The 16618-nt window shown below is 51.6% G+C and overlaps 1 protein-coding gene across 1 annotated transcript in view; it reads left to right on the top strand.

Annotated features, from left to right (window-relative positions):
- Positions 1–16618, top strand: part of LOC118628543 (solute carrier organic anion transporter family member 2B1-like) — a 43845-nt gene that overhangs the window by 8961 nt on the left and 18266 nt on the right. The window contains exons 2-7 of the mRNA XM_036259527.1: positions 4303–4433; positions 5557–5694; positions 7930–8092; positions 9721–9948; positions 10197–10295; positions 12751–12929. Of these exons, the coding sequence (XP_036115420.1) occupies positions 4303–4433; positions 5557–5694; positions 7930–8092; positions 9721–9948; positions 10197–10295; positions 12751–12929 (938 nt within the window). The remainder of the gene's footprint in view (positions 1–4302; positions 4434–5556; positions 5695–7929; positions 8093–9720; positions 9949–10196; positions 10296–12750; positions 12930–16618) is intronic.

Genomic DNA, 16618 nt, shown 5'->3' with positions numbered 1-16618 from the left:
GGTAGAATGACAGACTGTCCCCATGAAACCCCCTTTGACACGTCACTGGAGGAAAGCCAGGCTTGAATAAGAAATGGCTCTATGAGGATTATTGTTAATTTGTGCTAAGGCCATCATTACAGCCACCATCTTCTGGTTGCTGTTAGGAACACAGGAGTCAGACAGATCTGGGTTCCAGTCCAGGCTTTTCCACTTACCAGCCCAGGAACCCTGGGTAGTCACCTCCCCTCTCTGTCTCAGTTTCCTCATCTGTATTATGGAGTCACAGCAGCCATCTAAAAGGATTGCTGGGGGAGTCAAACCTGGGTGCTTGCCTCCTAAGACAGTGAGTGTGCATGGAGGGAAGGGGTCCAGGTCCTCAGGATTTATGGTTGACGGGGATTAGGATGAAAGGGAGAGTCCAGAGGTGGTGTTAATTTGGAGGAGTCAGGTGTGCATGGAAAAGAATGGGATCAGTTGGGCCTTGTGGTCTTGGAGGCGCTGGAAGTTAATGGGGAGAGGGGAGTGCAGCGGCCTTCAGTGGGGCCTGCAGTGTGCCATGCTTGGGCCAGGCGCCCTAAATGCCTTAACTCCTTGGGATAGACGCTGTATCCTCACCTTACAGATGAGGTAACTGGCTCAGAAATACAAAGGGTCTCATCCCAGCTCACACAGCAGGCCAGTGGAGGAGGGGCTGGGGTTCAGACCCAGGTCTGATGACTTGGAAACCTACCATCTGCCTGGGATTGGCTTTTGGCAGCTGGGAGGTGATGGAGGAAACAGGCCCCTGACCCTTTCCAGAAAGAGCAGGGGGAAAGTTGGCCCTCCCTCTCAGACAGCTCTCTGAAACCTTGGCCCTCGTCACCCGGACTCAACTGGTATAAAGAAAGATGATTCCTGCCCCTGGAGGGGTAGCCATAGGCAGACCCTCTGCCCTGTGGACCTACCTCTGGAGTCCGGCTGAAGTGGTAAACAAGGTCTCAGGGCGACTATCTGACCAGCTTGCTGAGCAGCTGCAGGTAGTGGCCAGCTGACAGCCCAAGTAGACAAGTACCCTAAAAGACTAGCCAGACTAGTGACTCGTGACTTGCCAGCTGACGAGCATGAGTGGGCCTGTATGAATGACCAGCCACACAACCCACAGACAGGCACACAGACCCCTTGCGTGCCAGCTCTGGGGCTGTGGGCTCCCGCTGTGGGAACCGCCTGGCCTGCCTGGGGCTGGGATCTTTTCCTGGAGTCTCGGTCCCTGCCCCTCCCTTCATTCCTACAGGCCACCCTGGCCCAGCCCAGGTTGACTCCCACAGCTGTTCCCCTCCTGTCAAGGTTGGCCCCTGACAGTCTTCACAGGACAGGAAGGCCTCAAGGATGTCACATGTGGGGTCACATAGCCCTGGACTCAGGACCTTCCTTCTAAGAGGAGTTCTTGTCTCCTCTTAGAAGGAGTTGGACTGTTTGCTGCTGGTCCCTCAGTAGAGGCCTCAGCCCACAGGAAGGGCTCAGAGGGGACTAACAACCTGGCTGGCCAGCCCCATTCAGTGACCAACTGACCACTCAACACACTGACTGATGGCTGCTCTCAGAACCCAGGGGGTCGGCCACTACTTCCCTCTTCTGCTTAGGCTGCGGACTGGGCTACAAGGAAGTAGAAGGTTCTGAGCTGGTCCACTGACCTTCTGTCCCTTTCCCTCATCCATCCTTTGCGTTTCTTTCAGATCTGGGGCTCCAGCTCAGTGACTCCTGCCCTCCCAGCCTCAGCTCCAGCCCCATCACCTGGCTGGCCTGGCGCCTTGGTTGGGGCTGCTTGCCTCAGGGTTCCCTGCTGTCTTCCAGGTGGCCTGGTTAGGTTTGGTTGGGCTGGAGCACTGTGCTTCTTCCCCTCATCAAACCGGCACAAGGAGCACAGAGTGATGCTGAGGTTAACACCTGAGCTTCAGTCCCTGCACCAATGTCAACCAGCAGAGCTAGTCACCTTGGAGTCCGCGCCCTCCTCAGAAGCACAGGGGCAATGAAAGCTCCCAAGGCGCGGAGTGTGGAGCGCCTGCAGGGGCGCGTAGGGCGTGTAGTGCAGCATCTGCCGCAGGGGCTGACGGGTCTCTGCTGCCGAGAGTACTGGGCTCAGAGATGGTCCCGCCAATGTCCTCTGGGAAAGTTTGCTGGGAACCATTCAATGATCTTTGATGACTTTCCCTCACTCCCCTTCACTAAGCCGACCCCTTACCCCCCCTGTCAGGTGTTGCTTTGTTTCAGTATCTCCTGTTTCCTCTGATTGTGGATGTCCCCAGAAGGGACTCCTCCCCACCACACACTTTCATTTCTTCAGTCAGGCTCCTCTAGCTATTTGAACAGACATTTCTCCAAAGACGATATACAGATGGCCAACATGCACATGAAAAGATGCTCAACATCAGTAGCCCTTGGGGGAATGCAAATCAAAACCACATGAGATATCACTTCACACTCATAAAGAGGGCTGTCATCAAAAAGAGAACAATAAATACTGGCAAAAATGTGGAGAAATTTGAACCATCATACAATGTTGGCAGGAGTATAAAATGGTACAGCCACTTGGGAAAACAGATGGGCAGTTTCTCAAAAAGTTAAACATTGAGTTACCAGAGGACCCAGGAATTCTACTCCTGGCTATAGATACATATGCCCAAGAGAATTGAAAACATATGTCTAATTAAAAATCTGTACATGAATGTTCAGAGTACCTGAAACAACTCAGATGTGCATCAACAGAAGACTGAATAAACAAAATGTGATATATGCCCATACAATGGAATATTATTCAGCCATAAAAAGGAATGAAGTACTGATGTATGCTACAACATGGATGAAACTTGAAAGCTACGTACGCTAAGTGAAAGAAGCCAGTCACAAAAGACCACATAGCATATGATTTCATTTATATCAATTTATAGGAAATATCTGGAATAGGCAAAGCCAGAGAGCCAGAAAAATAGATCAGTGGTTGCCAGGAGCTGGGGGAGGGAGAGCTGGGGGAGAGAGTACTGGGGAGTGACTGCTAATGGGTATGGGATTTCTTCCGGGGATGATGAAATTGTTCTGGAATTAGAGAGTGGAGATGGTGCATAACTTTTTGACTATTTTAAAAACTACTAAATTGTGTACTTTAAAATGGTGGATTGTATGGCACGTGAATTATATCTCAATTTTTACAAACTTCCTCAGGCTTCCAGGTACCTGGTGCAAGGAACACACCCTCTGCTGTGGCAGTTCCCAGCCTCCGTAGGCCCCTCTCTGAGTTTGCCTTCCAGGTCTGGTCAAAGGTGTCCTCAAGTCAGTTTTCAGGCTCCCAAGGGAGTCTGTTGAATGAGAGGAAACTCCTGCCAGGTTAAGAGGCAGATGGAACAATGGAGGGGGCTTCCCCAGGAAGTGGGGCCCCAGGAGGGCAGGAAGGCCAAGGAGACCCTGGCTGCCAGAAGGTATGGGGTTTCCATCTAAGTAGAGGGGTGGAGTCTCCCCAGGTTGGACTTCTGGCTCCTCTCTGAGATTAAAGAGACCCCAGGAGATGCCTCTGAAGGGACTCAGCTTTCCTCTCACTACAGCGAGTGAGAGATTGACATGGTTGCCATGGCTGCCATGGGAGAAAATGGAGGGACATGTGTAATGGGGTCAGTATCCAGTTCTACCACTGCTCTCCCTTCTAGTCATCACCCCACTTGGGGCCTCAGTTGGGGGGCATTAAATAGGATGACCTCTGAGGACCCTCTCTGCACCAAACAACAACACGGTTTGATGTATGATTTGGGGATCTGGCTGGTTAGCTCTGTGATTACACAAAGGGTGCTGTCCTATAGGGGTGTTGGTATTTGTTCAAACTACCCCCAGGAAAAGTCTTTATGCTCTGACTAAGCACCAAGATTTGACCTTGCACCTGGCCCAAGACATCTGATCCTAGGCCACGCTAGACAGATTCAGACCCAGATTCAGTCTCTAGGAGCACCAATATCTCACCGCTGTAGGCCCAGGGTGGGTTCAGACTGTGCATCCCTTCCACTGGGGCCACTGCTCAGAGGTTGTGTCATGGGTCAGCAGCTTCTTCTTAGAAGGCAAGTTTACACTAGAAATGGAATGAAGGTGTAAATAGGTTGTCCCAGTCAAAATCTGGTCAAAGTGGGCACAAGAAGTACACCCCTCTTAGGAAGGACCCTTCCAGCATCTGGGACTCAGGAAGTCTGAAGGTGCTTTGACTCTCAGATTCTCACCAACCCTGAAATACCTTGGGCTACCTGGGTCAAAGCCATTCTCTGGGATTCCATTTTCACTGTCACCCCCTGGCTGTCTGTCCCACAGGGCCAGTGGATGTGGAGCCCCAGGTGCCGGACAAGGACAACAAGGCTATGATGGGCACAGGAGACACACCTGGAGACAAAGTCAGCCCAGACTCTCAGAACTTGCGGACAAGTGTGTTCCACAGCATCAAGGTACCTCTCAGGGCCTGGCAGCAGCAGAACCATCCAAGCCTGGCAGAGCAAGCTCTGCCACTTACTGACTGTGTGACGCCAAGCAAGTTGCTGCCTTCCTGAGCCTCAGTGACCTCATCTGTAGAATGGGTGGCTGTGAGGATCAAAGGGATGGTCAATGAAAACACTTAGCTTGGTTTTGGGTACACGGAAGATGTTCTCTTCTTCCAGAAATGAAGAAGGAACTGCTCTGTGGCAGCAAGGGACCAGTCTCCCTTCCTGTCATTTCCCTAGAGGGACAGAGAAGGGCCCTGGGATCCTGCACCTCTGGGAAGAGAGGGCAAGTGCTGGCTCCGGCACAGGCAGCCCTCGACATCCAAGCATCCGCTGGCACCGACAGGGTGCCAGGCCAAGTGCTGTTCCCCCGTGATCTTATCTAGTCTCACAGTAACCCTGGGGGGAGGAATGTTGTCCTGTTGTGCATGAGGAAACGAGTCTCCGAATAACAGAGTGAATGTTATTAAGCTCGGGCATAAAAACTCTATTTTTTAATTCTTTGAGGCTAGTTTTTCTTCTCTTAGAAATTCTGCCTTTTTTTTTTTTTTTTAGGAAGCAGGAGGGGATGAGGGGAGGAGGTGGGGCTGGATAGGGTGGGCTGAGCAGCTTGGGGACTTGACTCCCAGGGGAGCTCTGGGGAAGATGGATGGTGGGGTGCAGAAGGATCTGGGATAGCTTCCTGGAGAAAGAGGAGGGAGGTGAAACAGGAAGGTGGTCCAGTCCAGCTCAGGGAGCTCTGCGGGTCAGAGGGGACTCTCACCGTTCTAAGCCTATGAAGACCCTATTCTGTCATGTGGGTCTCAGGTAACCCCCAGGCACCTGAGGGTATCCTGATATCCTGATAGCTTTTCTCACTTGTGTGGGAAGCTAAGGTACTCCAATAATTCTCTCTCTTTCTCTCTCTCCTGCTCTTGACCGTCCCTTCCCCTCCTCCTGTGTGTGTCTCCCGTCTCTATTCTTGCTCCTCTCACGGCCTTACTCTCCCTCTTTCCCCAACTCCACCTCCGTCTCGCCACCCTCTGACTACCGCCCCACTGTCTCCCTGTCCCCTGCCCACTGCCCTCGCTGTGGCCCCTCCCTCCGGCAGTTCTTCGTCCTGTGCCACAGTTTGCTGCAGCTGGCCCAGCTCATGATCTCCGGCTACCTCAAGAGCTCCATCTCAACGGTGGAGAAGCGCTTTGGCCTCTCCAGCCAGACCTCGGGGCTGCTGGCTGCCTTCAATGAGGTACGGGCCCTGCCACAGCCCTAGGGGCGGACTTGAGGTAGACTCACACCCCCGCCCTCCTCTCTGGCTATTCCAAGTAAGTCCTTCCCCCACCAAATGCCTGCAGGCTACTCCTTCACAGCTGCTCCCCAGACCTCCTTAGCCGGCTCCTTCAGCATTGTCCTGGCCAGTGAGGGGACTGAGACCTCCCCTCCCTATAAAGTCAGGGTATTGGCAATTCTGCCCTTGGGGGCACTTCAGTGGGGGATGTGGGGTATTTTAGAGCTAGCTAGTGTCTCCATAATACACCCTCTCCCTTTTCAGGCACCTGGCTCTTGCCTGTCCCAGGAAGGAATCAGAGGAAGTCACTTCAATAGTAGTGAGAGATCAAAGGCAGAACTTTGGAACCCTGGGGTAGTTGGGCAGTTCGTGATACCATAGCAGGAAGTATTGTTTTCAGAGTTGTGCAAGGATCCATGGCCTCTGTTTCTGGGACCAATAGTCAGGGGGAAGTAGATAAATTGTTTGGGTGGATTGGAGATCAGAGTCCGGCGGTGCCACGCCCTCCCCCACCAGATGTTGGGAGAAGGCCACTGTCCAGAGGTCACACTGTCTTTCTTCCCAGGACCCCAGCAGATTTCCATGAAATTCTCTCCCCACTCGCTGAGGTGTCACATTCCTCCCAAACCAAATTTTGCCAGCTACACAGATGCCCAGATGTCTCCTAGACTCCTCCAGATCTCAGGCGTGGGAAGGGAAAATCATTATCTAGCTCTGGGACCTTGGTCAAGTCACTCTGTCTCTGGGCCTCAGTGTCCTTTGTAGAAAATGGAGAGTGGCTGTCCTTCCAGGGTCAGTGCTCCTACCAACCCTGTGCCGATACTGCCCACTCCACCAGCAAGGAGCCTGGGGCTCAAGGTGTGAGGACCTCGCCCACAGTCAGCAGCCCGTGAGCTGTGAAGTGGGACGCACGCCCCACCTGCTGACGGGGGAGCCGCGCCGGCTCTTTACCTGCACGCTCTCAAGTCCCCTCCAGTGCCCACATCCTCGAATTTTGATTCCAAGTCTCAAATTCCAAGCCTTAGTCACTTGGCTTTCGACTTTCTTTATTTGTTTCTCTCATTCATGACATCTCAGAAACTCAAAACCCCCTTCCTTGACTGCCCCCTTCATATTTTAATATGGCAGCGATTTTCAACCTTTTTTATCTCACGGTACCCACAAACCAAGTACTGAAATTCTGCGGCACGCCAAATATAGGTTACATTTTTTGCCGATCTGACAAAAATAAAAATAGGTATAATTTTGATTCATTCACACCAGACGGCTATTGTTGTGTTGGCTGTTGTCATTTTTTTTTTTTTTAATTCTTACTGAAGGAAGACACGTTTCCGTTGATTTTCAGATAGAGTAAGAGGAAGAGAGAGAGAGAGAGAGAGAGAGAGAGAGAGAGAGAGAGAGAGAAACATCACTGTGAGAGAGACACATTAATTGGTTGCCTCCTGCACCACCCCAACCAGGGCTGGGGATTGAACCGCAACTGAGGTACATGCCCTTCACCAGAATTGAACCTGCTACCCTTTGGTCTGTGGGCTGACACTCTAACCACTGAGCCAAACCGGACAGAGTGTTGTCATATTTTTATTTGATAATCTAATGGAAAAGAGGTCAGTGCCTCTGACTAAACAGTCAGATATTGCATGTTTTCTTTTCTTTTTTTTTTATCCTCACTGGAGGACACTTTTCCATTTTTTGTTCAGATAGAGTGGGAGGGAGAGAGAGGAACGGAGAGAGAGAGAGAAACATCGATGTGAAAGGAACACATTGAGTGGCTGCCACCCGCACAACCAACCAGGGCCGGGGACAAACTGCAACCGAGGTACGCGCCCCTAGCGGGAACCGAACCCGGGTCTCTCAGGACCGCAGGCCGACACTCTAACTGTTGAGCCAAACCAGCCAGGGCAGATATTGCATGTTTTAAAATATCTTATGGCACACTGGTTGACAATTGCTGTAATATAGGAGCCAACCCATGTTCCAGAATGAAATGAACTTCTAACCTTGTCCACTCTGCCTCATTTTTCTCCCCTGATGGGGAAGTAGAGCCTTTCCTAGGAAGACCCAGAATCTAATTACTTAGCCTGCTAGTCCATTGTACAGAAGGGAACACTGAGGTTGGCAATAGAGGCAAGGATGGTGTAGGCCTCCAGCTCTGGGTTCTGTTCCACTTTAATGGGTCCCCTCATTCTTCTGCAGGTGGGGAACACAGCCTTGATTGTGTTTGTGAGCTATTTTGGCAGCAGAGTACATCGACCCCGACTAATCGGCTGTGGGGCTATTCTTGTGGCCCTGGCAGGCCTGCTCATGACTCTCCCACACTTCATCTCGGAGCCGTACCGCTATGACCACACCAGCCCCGGTAAGAGCAGCAGGGGCTGGGCAGGTGCCTGGGCTCATGTGCAGGCTTCATCCTGGACTCACTTCCCAGGACACCTCCGGTGCCCCCCAACTGCCTCCCTCAGTCCCAGCTCCAGTGGTGTTGGGGAGTGGGCCAGGGTGCAGTCCTGGGGTGAGGCTCTCTGGGCCAGTCTTGGTGAGGGCCTGTTTGTATGGCTTTTCTTGAGGTGGAGGTGAATTTACACCACAGTCTACCTTGGGTCCTGGTAGTAGATGGTCCTCAGGAAATGTCTGTGGAATAATGACATTGTCACACACCACTTACTGTGCACTAGCCACTGTTCTAAGCACTTTGTGTATGTTAATGTATTTAATTCTCACAAGAAGCCAAGACCTGATGAAAGGAAGAATGAATGAGTGAATGAATGAATGAATGAATGAATAAATTAAAAAATAAAAGAATTTTAGACGGGAGTAGTGAAGGCCCTGCCCGGCCCAGTGGGATTTTTGTCAAGGGCCTACTGGACAGATGGACACCGGTCCCTTGGAGAACAGTCCAAGCAACCTGAGCACTTGCTTCATTCCTTCCTTCTCCCACCCACCTGCTTATCCACCCACTCACCTGTTCACCCACCCACCACTCCCCACTCTTCGTTTTACAACCTCTGGGCCGGTGTTGTATTTTACAAGTGAGGAAACCGAGGCTCAGAGAGGGAGGGATGTCCCCGAGGTGCACAGCTATCAGAGATATGACACACCCAGGTGGCCGGGCCCTAGAACCCCTGCTCTGAGCCACCGGGTTATTCTGTTTCTGAATATTCCGTATTTCTGTAGAACGTCTGAAAAGTGTCACAGTCTTCAGCCCAGGCAGACTTGGTTGAAGGTCCGGGTTTTAACCTTGGTTCACCCAGCTGTTCTCAGAGCCCCAGCTCCTGGAAAGGGCGGGGCAGGCCACAGAGGAAAGGCCACTTCTAGATCCACATTTGGGATAATATTAGCATAAGGATCTCCTTAAGTTTGCTCACCAAATATTGGTGAGCTACAGGGAACAAATGCCTGGGACTAAATTAAGAAATGCCCTTTTACTACACTTCTCATGTGTCCTGAGCTGACACCGAGCCCTCCCCAGAATGAAGGCCAAGGGCACTAGAGCCCTCCACACCCCAGACCCCCTTTCCGCCCTGCCCCGCCCTGCCCTCAGCCCTGGCCTTGCCCCTCACACCCTGGGGCCAGCAGTGCCCAGCTTCTTAAGCCCCTGGGTTTGCACTATGACCACTTCCTGGAATATCCCTCCAGAAATAAGATTTCTGGAAAATCTTATTTGTTCCTCTTGACCCAGTTCAAATGCCTCACCCCATCCAAGAGCATATACCTCTGCTCAGAAAGGTGGCCTAGAGTGGTTGAAGAGTGTGGACTCAAAGGCAGGCTGCCCAGGTTCCAGTCCTGACCCCATCCTCCTAGTCGCTGCCTGAGCATCAGTCTCCTTGCCTCTGAAATAAGAGTCATGAGAGCACCCAACCTGGAGGGTTGTTGTTGGGGGAGGGGGTTGGATGATTGAAATGCGCAAGCACTTAGAAAAGTACTTGTATCCAGGAAGTGCTGTATGAAAGTCTTAGCTGTTGTCATAATATGTTTATCACCTCTCAGCAGACATGTCACAGGACTCGGAGGCTTCCCTGTGCCTGCCCACAACCTCGGCCCCAGCCCCCTCCAATGGCAGCAGCTGTTCAAGCTACACGGAGGCCAGACATCTGGCCGTGGTGGGGATGATGTTCACGGCACAGACCCTGCTCGGCGTGGGCAGTGTGCCCATCCAGCCCTTCGGCATCTCCTACATTGATGATTTTGCCCACGACAACAACTCGCCCCTTTACCTCGGTGAGGAATGGTCCCAGCCCTGGGCTCTGAGGGAGGGTCAGGCTCAGGTAGGGAGGACCTGAGGCCTCGAGTGAGGAGGGTGGGGTGGGGCTGGCCTCTGTCCCGCGTGGCCAGTAAAGATCTGGAGAAGCCCTGGAGAGTGCCCTGGGCCCCACCCAGGGAGAGAGGCTGCTCTTGCCAGTGGGCAGGCGCTGAGCGGCCGAGGGAAGCCGGGGGCAGAAAGGCCTGACCTAGGTTTTGTGTTGCAGGGATCCTGTTTGCAGCGACGATGATGGGGCCAGGCATGGCCTATGGGCTGGGTGGCCTCATGCTGCGCCTTTATGTGGACATTGACCGAATGCCAGAAGGTGATTCTCAAGGGCACACAGTTGTCCCCAGGGGCACACAGATACAGCTAGCTGACCACTGGTCTCACAGGAGACACTGAGCCAGGGGGTCCAGGTTCAAATCCCGGCAATCTCCCTGACCTTGGACATGCTTCTTAACTCTCTTTTTTCCTTATCTCTGTCCATTCTACTTCCCAAAGACACAACTGGAACCCAGTGAAATGATGATCAGCTGTAAACATCAGATGAAGAGCTGTGGCTATTGTCACTGTAATTATTATGTCTTTACCTTGCTCCATACCTGAGTCCCCCAGGCTCCCAGCCCCATGCTCAGATACACTGTGAGCACACAGGGGCACATACTTCCTTAGCCTTTGGGGAGCCCCCATCTTCAGGGGGAAGAAACCCAGGTGAAACAGAGAGGACACTGGTATGCCAGAGAAGATATTTGGAGCAGGGCTTGGTTCCCTTCGGTGTCTCTATGACGGGAATTTACTGCGTAACCTCTAAGGACCCTTCTAGTTCTGACTATCTCAGAGTCTGGGAAACTGAGTCAAGGGCACCGTTTGGGGACACTGCACTCTGATCCAGGTAGTGGTCAGAGGGGGCCAAGGAGTGGGACCGAAGCTTGGTGTGAAGGCGGTCACGAGGGTGGAGTCTTTGGGGTCCCAGTGCTCTGCCCCCTGCGTGGAGTGGGAGAGCATTCCTTTTAGGACAGTTCACTGTGGCATCTCAGCTGCCTCCTTGTCACACCGGGCAGTTCTGAGTTCCCAACTATGCCTTCTGCCGCTCAGAAGTTCTCTCCCTCACTTGGAGATTTTCCCAGAAAGCCCTAGAAGCCTCAGGTGATAGCGTACGGTGAGGTGGACATGCAGATTCTGCTTCTCGTTCTCAGGCTTTGCTCAGCATTGTCTCGTCAGGACAGGTCTGGGCAACTCTGAACAAGAGTCTCTAGGCACAGTCCTGCCCCACTTCTACCCGCCTTTCTTCTAGAAAGCTGGGCCTAGGAGCCAAGTGTGACCTCTGGTTGTGACTCCCCTCTCTTGAAGTACAACTCCTGGGAGTCAAGGTTCCTAGGTTTCCATGACACACCCAGCTCAGGGGTGTTTTCTGGCTCTTTGGCGTCGTTCTACAGATGAGGTACCTCCAGAGGCAGATGTGACATTCCTAATCCTTTCTCTCTGGGGACGTCATGGGGTGGGCGGATCATGTCTGCAGGCACAGACTGGTATGTGAAAAGTGGGGGAGTCACTTATTATTTCCCCTGGCACAGAGGTAGGAGGAATAATAAGTGGAGGAGGGAATCAGTACTAGAGCCAGCTGCATCCCCAGCTTCACAGATACGTTTGTTGAGTACCAACTGTTTACTCTGGTCTCTGCCCAGGAGGTTCAGGATCAGTGACCTGGGAACCAGTCTGACTCATGGGGCTGGTGTCATCATGCATCCATATTATTATAAAGTGTTTGCAGACACTGGTGATTAGAGGAGGAGGTACCCAACTCAGCCTTGGGGTCAAGAGTTTGATGGGGCATGTGGGCACTTCAGACAGCAGCTACATCTAAGATAATCTAGTCCTGATTACCCTTGGTGGAAGATCACAGTCACCTGGGGAATATGTTACAGGTGCAGAGTCCTTGGTCACCTTCTCACCGCCCCTCCCCCATGGTAGTTCTAAGTTGGTCTTGGGTAAGACCAGATACTTATATATATTTTTAATATGTTTTTATTGATTTTTTTAGAGAGAGAGATATGGAGAGAGAGGTATAAACATTGATGTTGGAGAAACATCGCTTGGCTGCCTCCTGCATGCCCCCTACTGGGGATCAAGCCCGCAACCCAGGCATGTACCCTGGCCAGAATCGAACTGGGACCTCTCAGTCCATGGGATGGGAGGTCACCAGCCGGGCAGACCAGATATTTTTGATAAGGACCTCTGGTGACTTTAACCATCCTGCAGGTCTGAGAACCACAAAAGTAGTCCTAACCATCAATTTAATCATAGTAATCACAATAGTAACAGTGAGACAGAGAAGAGCAAACACCTGTAGAGACCACACTGTGCACCAGCACTATTCTGAGTGCTTTTTTCATGTGTTCATTTCTATGATTCTCACAACTCTCTGATGCAGGTACTACTAATATCTGTATTTTACAGAGGAAGAAACAGAGACACAAAGGTTAAGAAACCGGCCCAAAGTTACGTTAGTAATGGAATTCAGATCCAGCAGTTCATTTCCAAAACCCGGGACCTTGACCACTACACACATTGCCTCAGTAGTGGAAAAAGCTGAGGACCACAAATGGTCAGGGACTTGCCCAAGGTCATGCAGGACATAAATGACAGAGCCAGGATCATAACCCAGGTCTCCTGACTCCCACCCAGGCTACCTTATGCCTCAGAGGTCAGTCCCAGGGTGGTGGCCAAGAGGTGAGGGCCCATCTTGAACTTACCATCACCACGGTCTTCTCTTCCAGGTGGTATCAGCCTGACTTCGAAGGACCCCCGATGGGTGGGTGCCTGGTGGCTGGGCTTCCTCATCTCTGCAGTCGCCGTGGCCCTGGCTGCCACCCCCTACTTCTTCTTCCCCAGGGAGATGGCCAAGGAGAAAGATGAGCTTCACTTCCGGCGAAGGGTCCTGGCAGTTGTCAGCAAAGTAAGCTCCCTCTGTATCCCACCCTGGTCCAGGCTCCAGCCCCCACCAACGTGTCCTCCTTTATAACATTGAATGTCATCCCTCCTGGGCACTGCACTTCACAGTTTACAAAGCCGTTCCCGGGGCTCCACTGCCTCCCCCAGCAGCGCTGCGCAGTGAGCATCCCCTGCCTCTCTCAGAGTCAAGGACCAGAGATGGAGGTGACCTGCCCAGGACCACAAGGCCAGCGAGGGCCGCGCTGGGATGAGAGCCCGAGCCTGTCTGAGCCCATGGCCGTAGTTCTGACCACTGCACTACTGCCTCTCTGCTGGTCACTTCAAGTCTTTTCTGTAAATTCTGAGCACGCTGTAGCAACGTTGAGAACTGGGAGGAGGGTGTGTGGGAGGCCCAGGAATACTTCTCCGAAGAGGAGGGATTTGAACTGGAATTTATAGGATGTGTGGAAGTGTGGGAAGGGGGGGGGGGCATTCCTGGTGTGAAAACAGCCTGGGCAAAGCACTTGGCAATAGAAATGGCACATTTAGGGGCAGTGAGGGCACAAACATGTATTGGGTGCCTCCCTGTACCAGGCGTCAGGCTGGACAGTGGAGCTCAGGACGTGGTCTCTGCCCTCAAAACAGGCACAGCCTGGTCAGGACAAAGACGCGATGATACATAGCAACAGGTCGACAGGCAAGGTGCCCCAGGGGTATCTCACAGAGCCCTCTGCTTGGCTTGTGGGGTGGGTGGTCTTTCCTCAAAGGAGGACACTGGCCCAGCAGGTGCAGGGATGTGCCCAACGTCACAGCTGGTAAGAGGGCAGGGCCATGTGACTACTGGGCAGGAGAGATGATTCCGGGCCAGGAGCTTTCAAATTTTCCAGGGACGTACAAAAACATGAGGCCTGAAAAATGATACATTGGCTCAAAAATACAAAAGAGAATGACTAAATAGAAATGTTTTATAAGCTCAATTATATCACCAATATCGATTTCATTCATTTCTCCTTAATAGTCATACAAATTTTATTATATTCTGAAAACTTGTGCATTAGATGCTTTCCTTATGGGAGGGTGAAGGGATAGCGCTCCTGTGTTTCTCCTTCACCCCCACACACAAACTTCTGTGACCAGATTCTCCGTGACATCCGCTGGGTGGCCTATAACTTAACTGCATTCTGACTCTATCTGTCTACCTGGAGATAGCATCAGATCCCATGCGTTAGGGCCCCTACTTTGGAAGCCAATCACAAAGAATAGGCTCCAGGTTACCCGCAACTTCTGTCCAACTTGGCTACAAATCAGAGGTCCCCACAGCGCCCTCCTGGGATTTGACGATTTGCTAGAATGGCTCAAAGGACTCAGGGAAACACATTTACCAGCTTATTTTACAATAAAGGATATGACAAAGGATACAGATGAAGAGATACGTGGGCGAGGTATGGAAGGTCCCGAGTCCAGGAGCATCTGTCCCTGTGGAGTTGGGGTGCATCACCCACCAGCATGTGGATGTGTTCCCTGACCTAAAAGCTCCTGAGTCCCACGTTGTTTGGAGGCTTCGTCACCTGGTCCTGATCAGTTACTAACTTCATTCCCAGTCCTCTTCTCTCTGAAGAATGGAAGGTTGGGGCAGAAAGTTCCAAGTTCCTAATCATAACTTGGCCTTTCCGGTGACCAACCTCATCCAGGTGCCCACTAAAACGTCCTATTCAGAACAAGCAAACAAAGCAAAACAAAAGATGCTCCTACCACTCAGGAAATTCCTGAGATCTTAGGATCTCTGTGTCCAGAACTGGGGTCAAAGACTAAACATTAGAACCAAAAATTCTCCTAACATACCTATTTGCAAGAGTTTTAGGAGCTCTCTGTCAAGAACCAGGGACAGAGACCTGCATATGTATAATATATAATATATAATATTACAACATACAATATTTATGTAATTATTTCATGGGAAAGTCATTGTTGAGAAATCACAAGCATAAATTAAGTTAGTTGTTGATAAGTAGTTCCAATTTCAAAGGAACATTTATAAATCATGTTGAATATTTTGCAGCAAGAATAATTCTGTTCAATGTGGCAGGTTGGTACATTTAAACATGTTTGCTGTAATATATGATGTGGCCTCCTTCTTGAGCCTAGGAGCAAGGACTGACAATGACTGGAACAGCCAGCAGGGGCCGGGACAAGAAAAGCCTTGCCTGTCAGCCTCACCAGCAGTGGGTGGGCCTCCAGGGAGGGTCAGCAGGGGGTCCTGTGACTCCATCACCAGGTGCTGGGCAGAAACTGGACTGCAACAGACAGTAGAGTGTGTGGAGAGCGGCTGGAGGCAGGGAGACCGAGGTGGCAGCTTTGGCATTGGTCCAGGGAGGAACCAGTGCATTGGCAGTGAGGTGGAGCATGAGAATGAGCCCAGGAGCCACCCAGGAGGGGGCTGCACCGATCCGGGAGCTGCTGTGCTGTGGAATGTCCCAGCGACAGTGAAGGGCTGGGTTGATGCTGGATCTGAGTCAGGGAGGCGCACACTGGAGAGGGACCAGTTTCAGGGGAAGAAGAATGCTTGGAACCATGGATGGTCCTTCCTGGTCCTGCCTAGCTCAGGTCAAAATTTAAATGAGCTAGATTTCCTAGAATTTGGGGAAGAGTTCTTAGAAGTGAGGGTGATCAGAGGAGAGCCTGGGTTGCTGATTACAGATCATCTCCAAGTTGAGTCATAAATTTGAACAAAAAGAACAGCCACTGGGCCTTGGAGTGGAATCGGTGGAAGAGTATTGTCTACCCTGGGCTCAATCACATGTCAGTCGTGTGACCTTGAGCAAATCACTTCCGTGTTCTGTCTTGTTGTGTGTGGTGCTGAGACTGGATTCCTGGGACATATTCTGTGCACCTCGGATTCTGAGAATGCGTGATTCCTTGAGTTGAAGCTGCTGTGGTGCAGATTTAGATTTTAAGAGCTGTGTTTCTGGGATGACTTGAAACCCTGGTTCCGGGCTATGAACTTGTCTGGCTGTCTGGATTTATTCTGTCAGCACACTGGGGGAGGCGGGAGAGGTTCTTTAAAAAGAACCAAAGGCTGAGAACATGATGATCTGCTTCCAGCAGATCGCAGGCAATAAATATTGATGTGGGAGGAACTGTTCCCTCACCTCCTGAGGCTGCCTTGACGGTGTCTGCTAACAGTTATCCAGGCTGGCCCAGCCCACTCAGGTCACTGGCGGGAGGTGGATGGTCCAGGAGGAAGGGCCCAGTTAGGTGGGATAGGCTGCCAGAGAGTCCAGGCCCCTGGCATGTGTTATCTTCTGCAGAAAGTGACAACAGACAGGGGGAGAAAGTGAAGAAGGGACTTCTTCTGAAATCCCTTCGAACATCTCCTCCCAGGCTCAGGGGTCCCCTAAATACCCTCCTAGAAGTAAATGCAGCTTCTAATGGCATCCAGGAGATGATTGTATGTAATGCAAGGATTGTGACCCAGAGAATGTCTCTGGCCTCAGTCTCCCAGTCTGTACAGTGGGCAGAAGATTGGACAAGGTCTGCCAGGTTCAGTGACATCTCCTCTACATGGCTCCCTGTCTCTGGAGCAATTTCACAGTGGGACAGAGGGGTGCATCCCATAGCCCCTGCCCCAAAGAGCTCTCAGGTAGTGAAGGAAGGCCAGGTGCAGACAAACAGGACATGACTGAATGACAGCTCAGTTTCTCCCAGGACCAGTAT

The sequence above is a fragment of the Molossus molossus genome, unplaced genomic scaffold (genome assembly GCF_014108415.1).
Source record: "Molossus molossus isolate mMolMol1 unplaced genomic scaffold, mMolMol1.p scaffold_m16_p_13, whole genome shotgun sequence".
Classification (NCBI taxonomy): Eukaryota; Metazoa; Chordata; class Mammalia; order Chiroptera; family Molossidae; genus Molossus; species Molossus molossus.
This window is presented reverse-complemented; position numbering and strand designations above follow the sequence as displayed.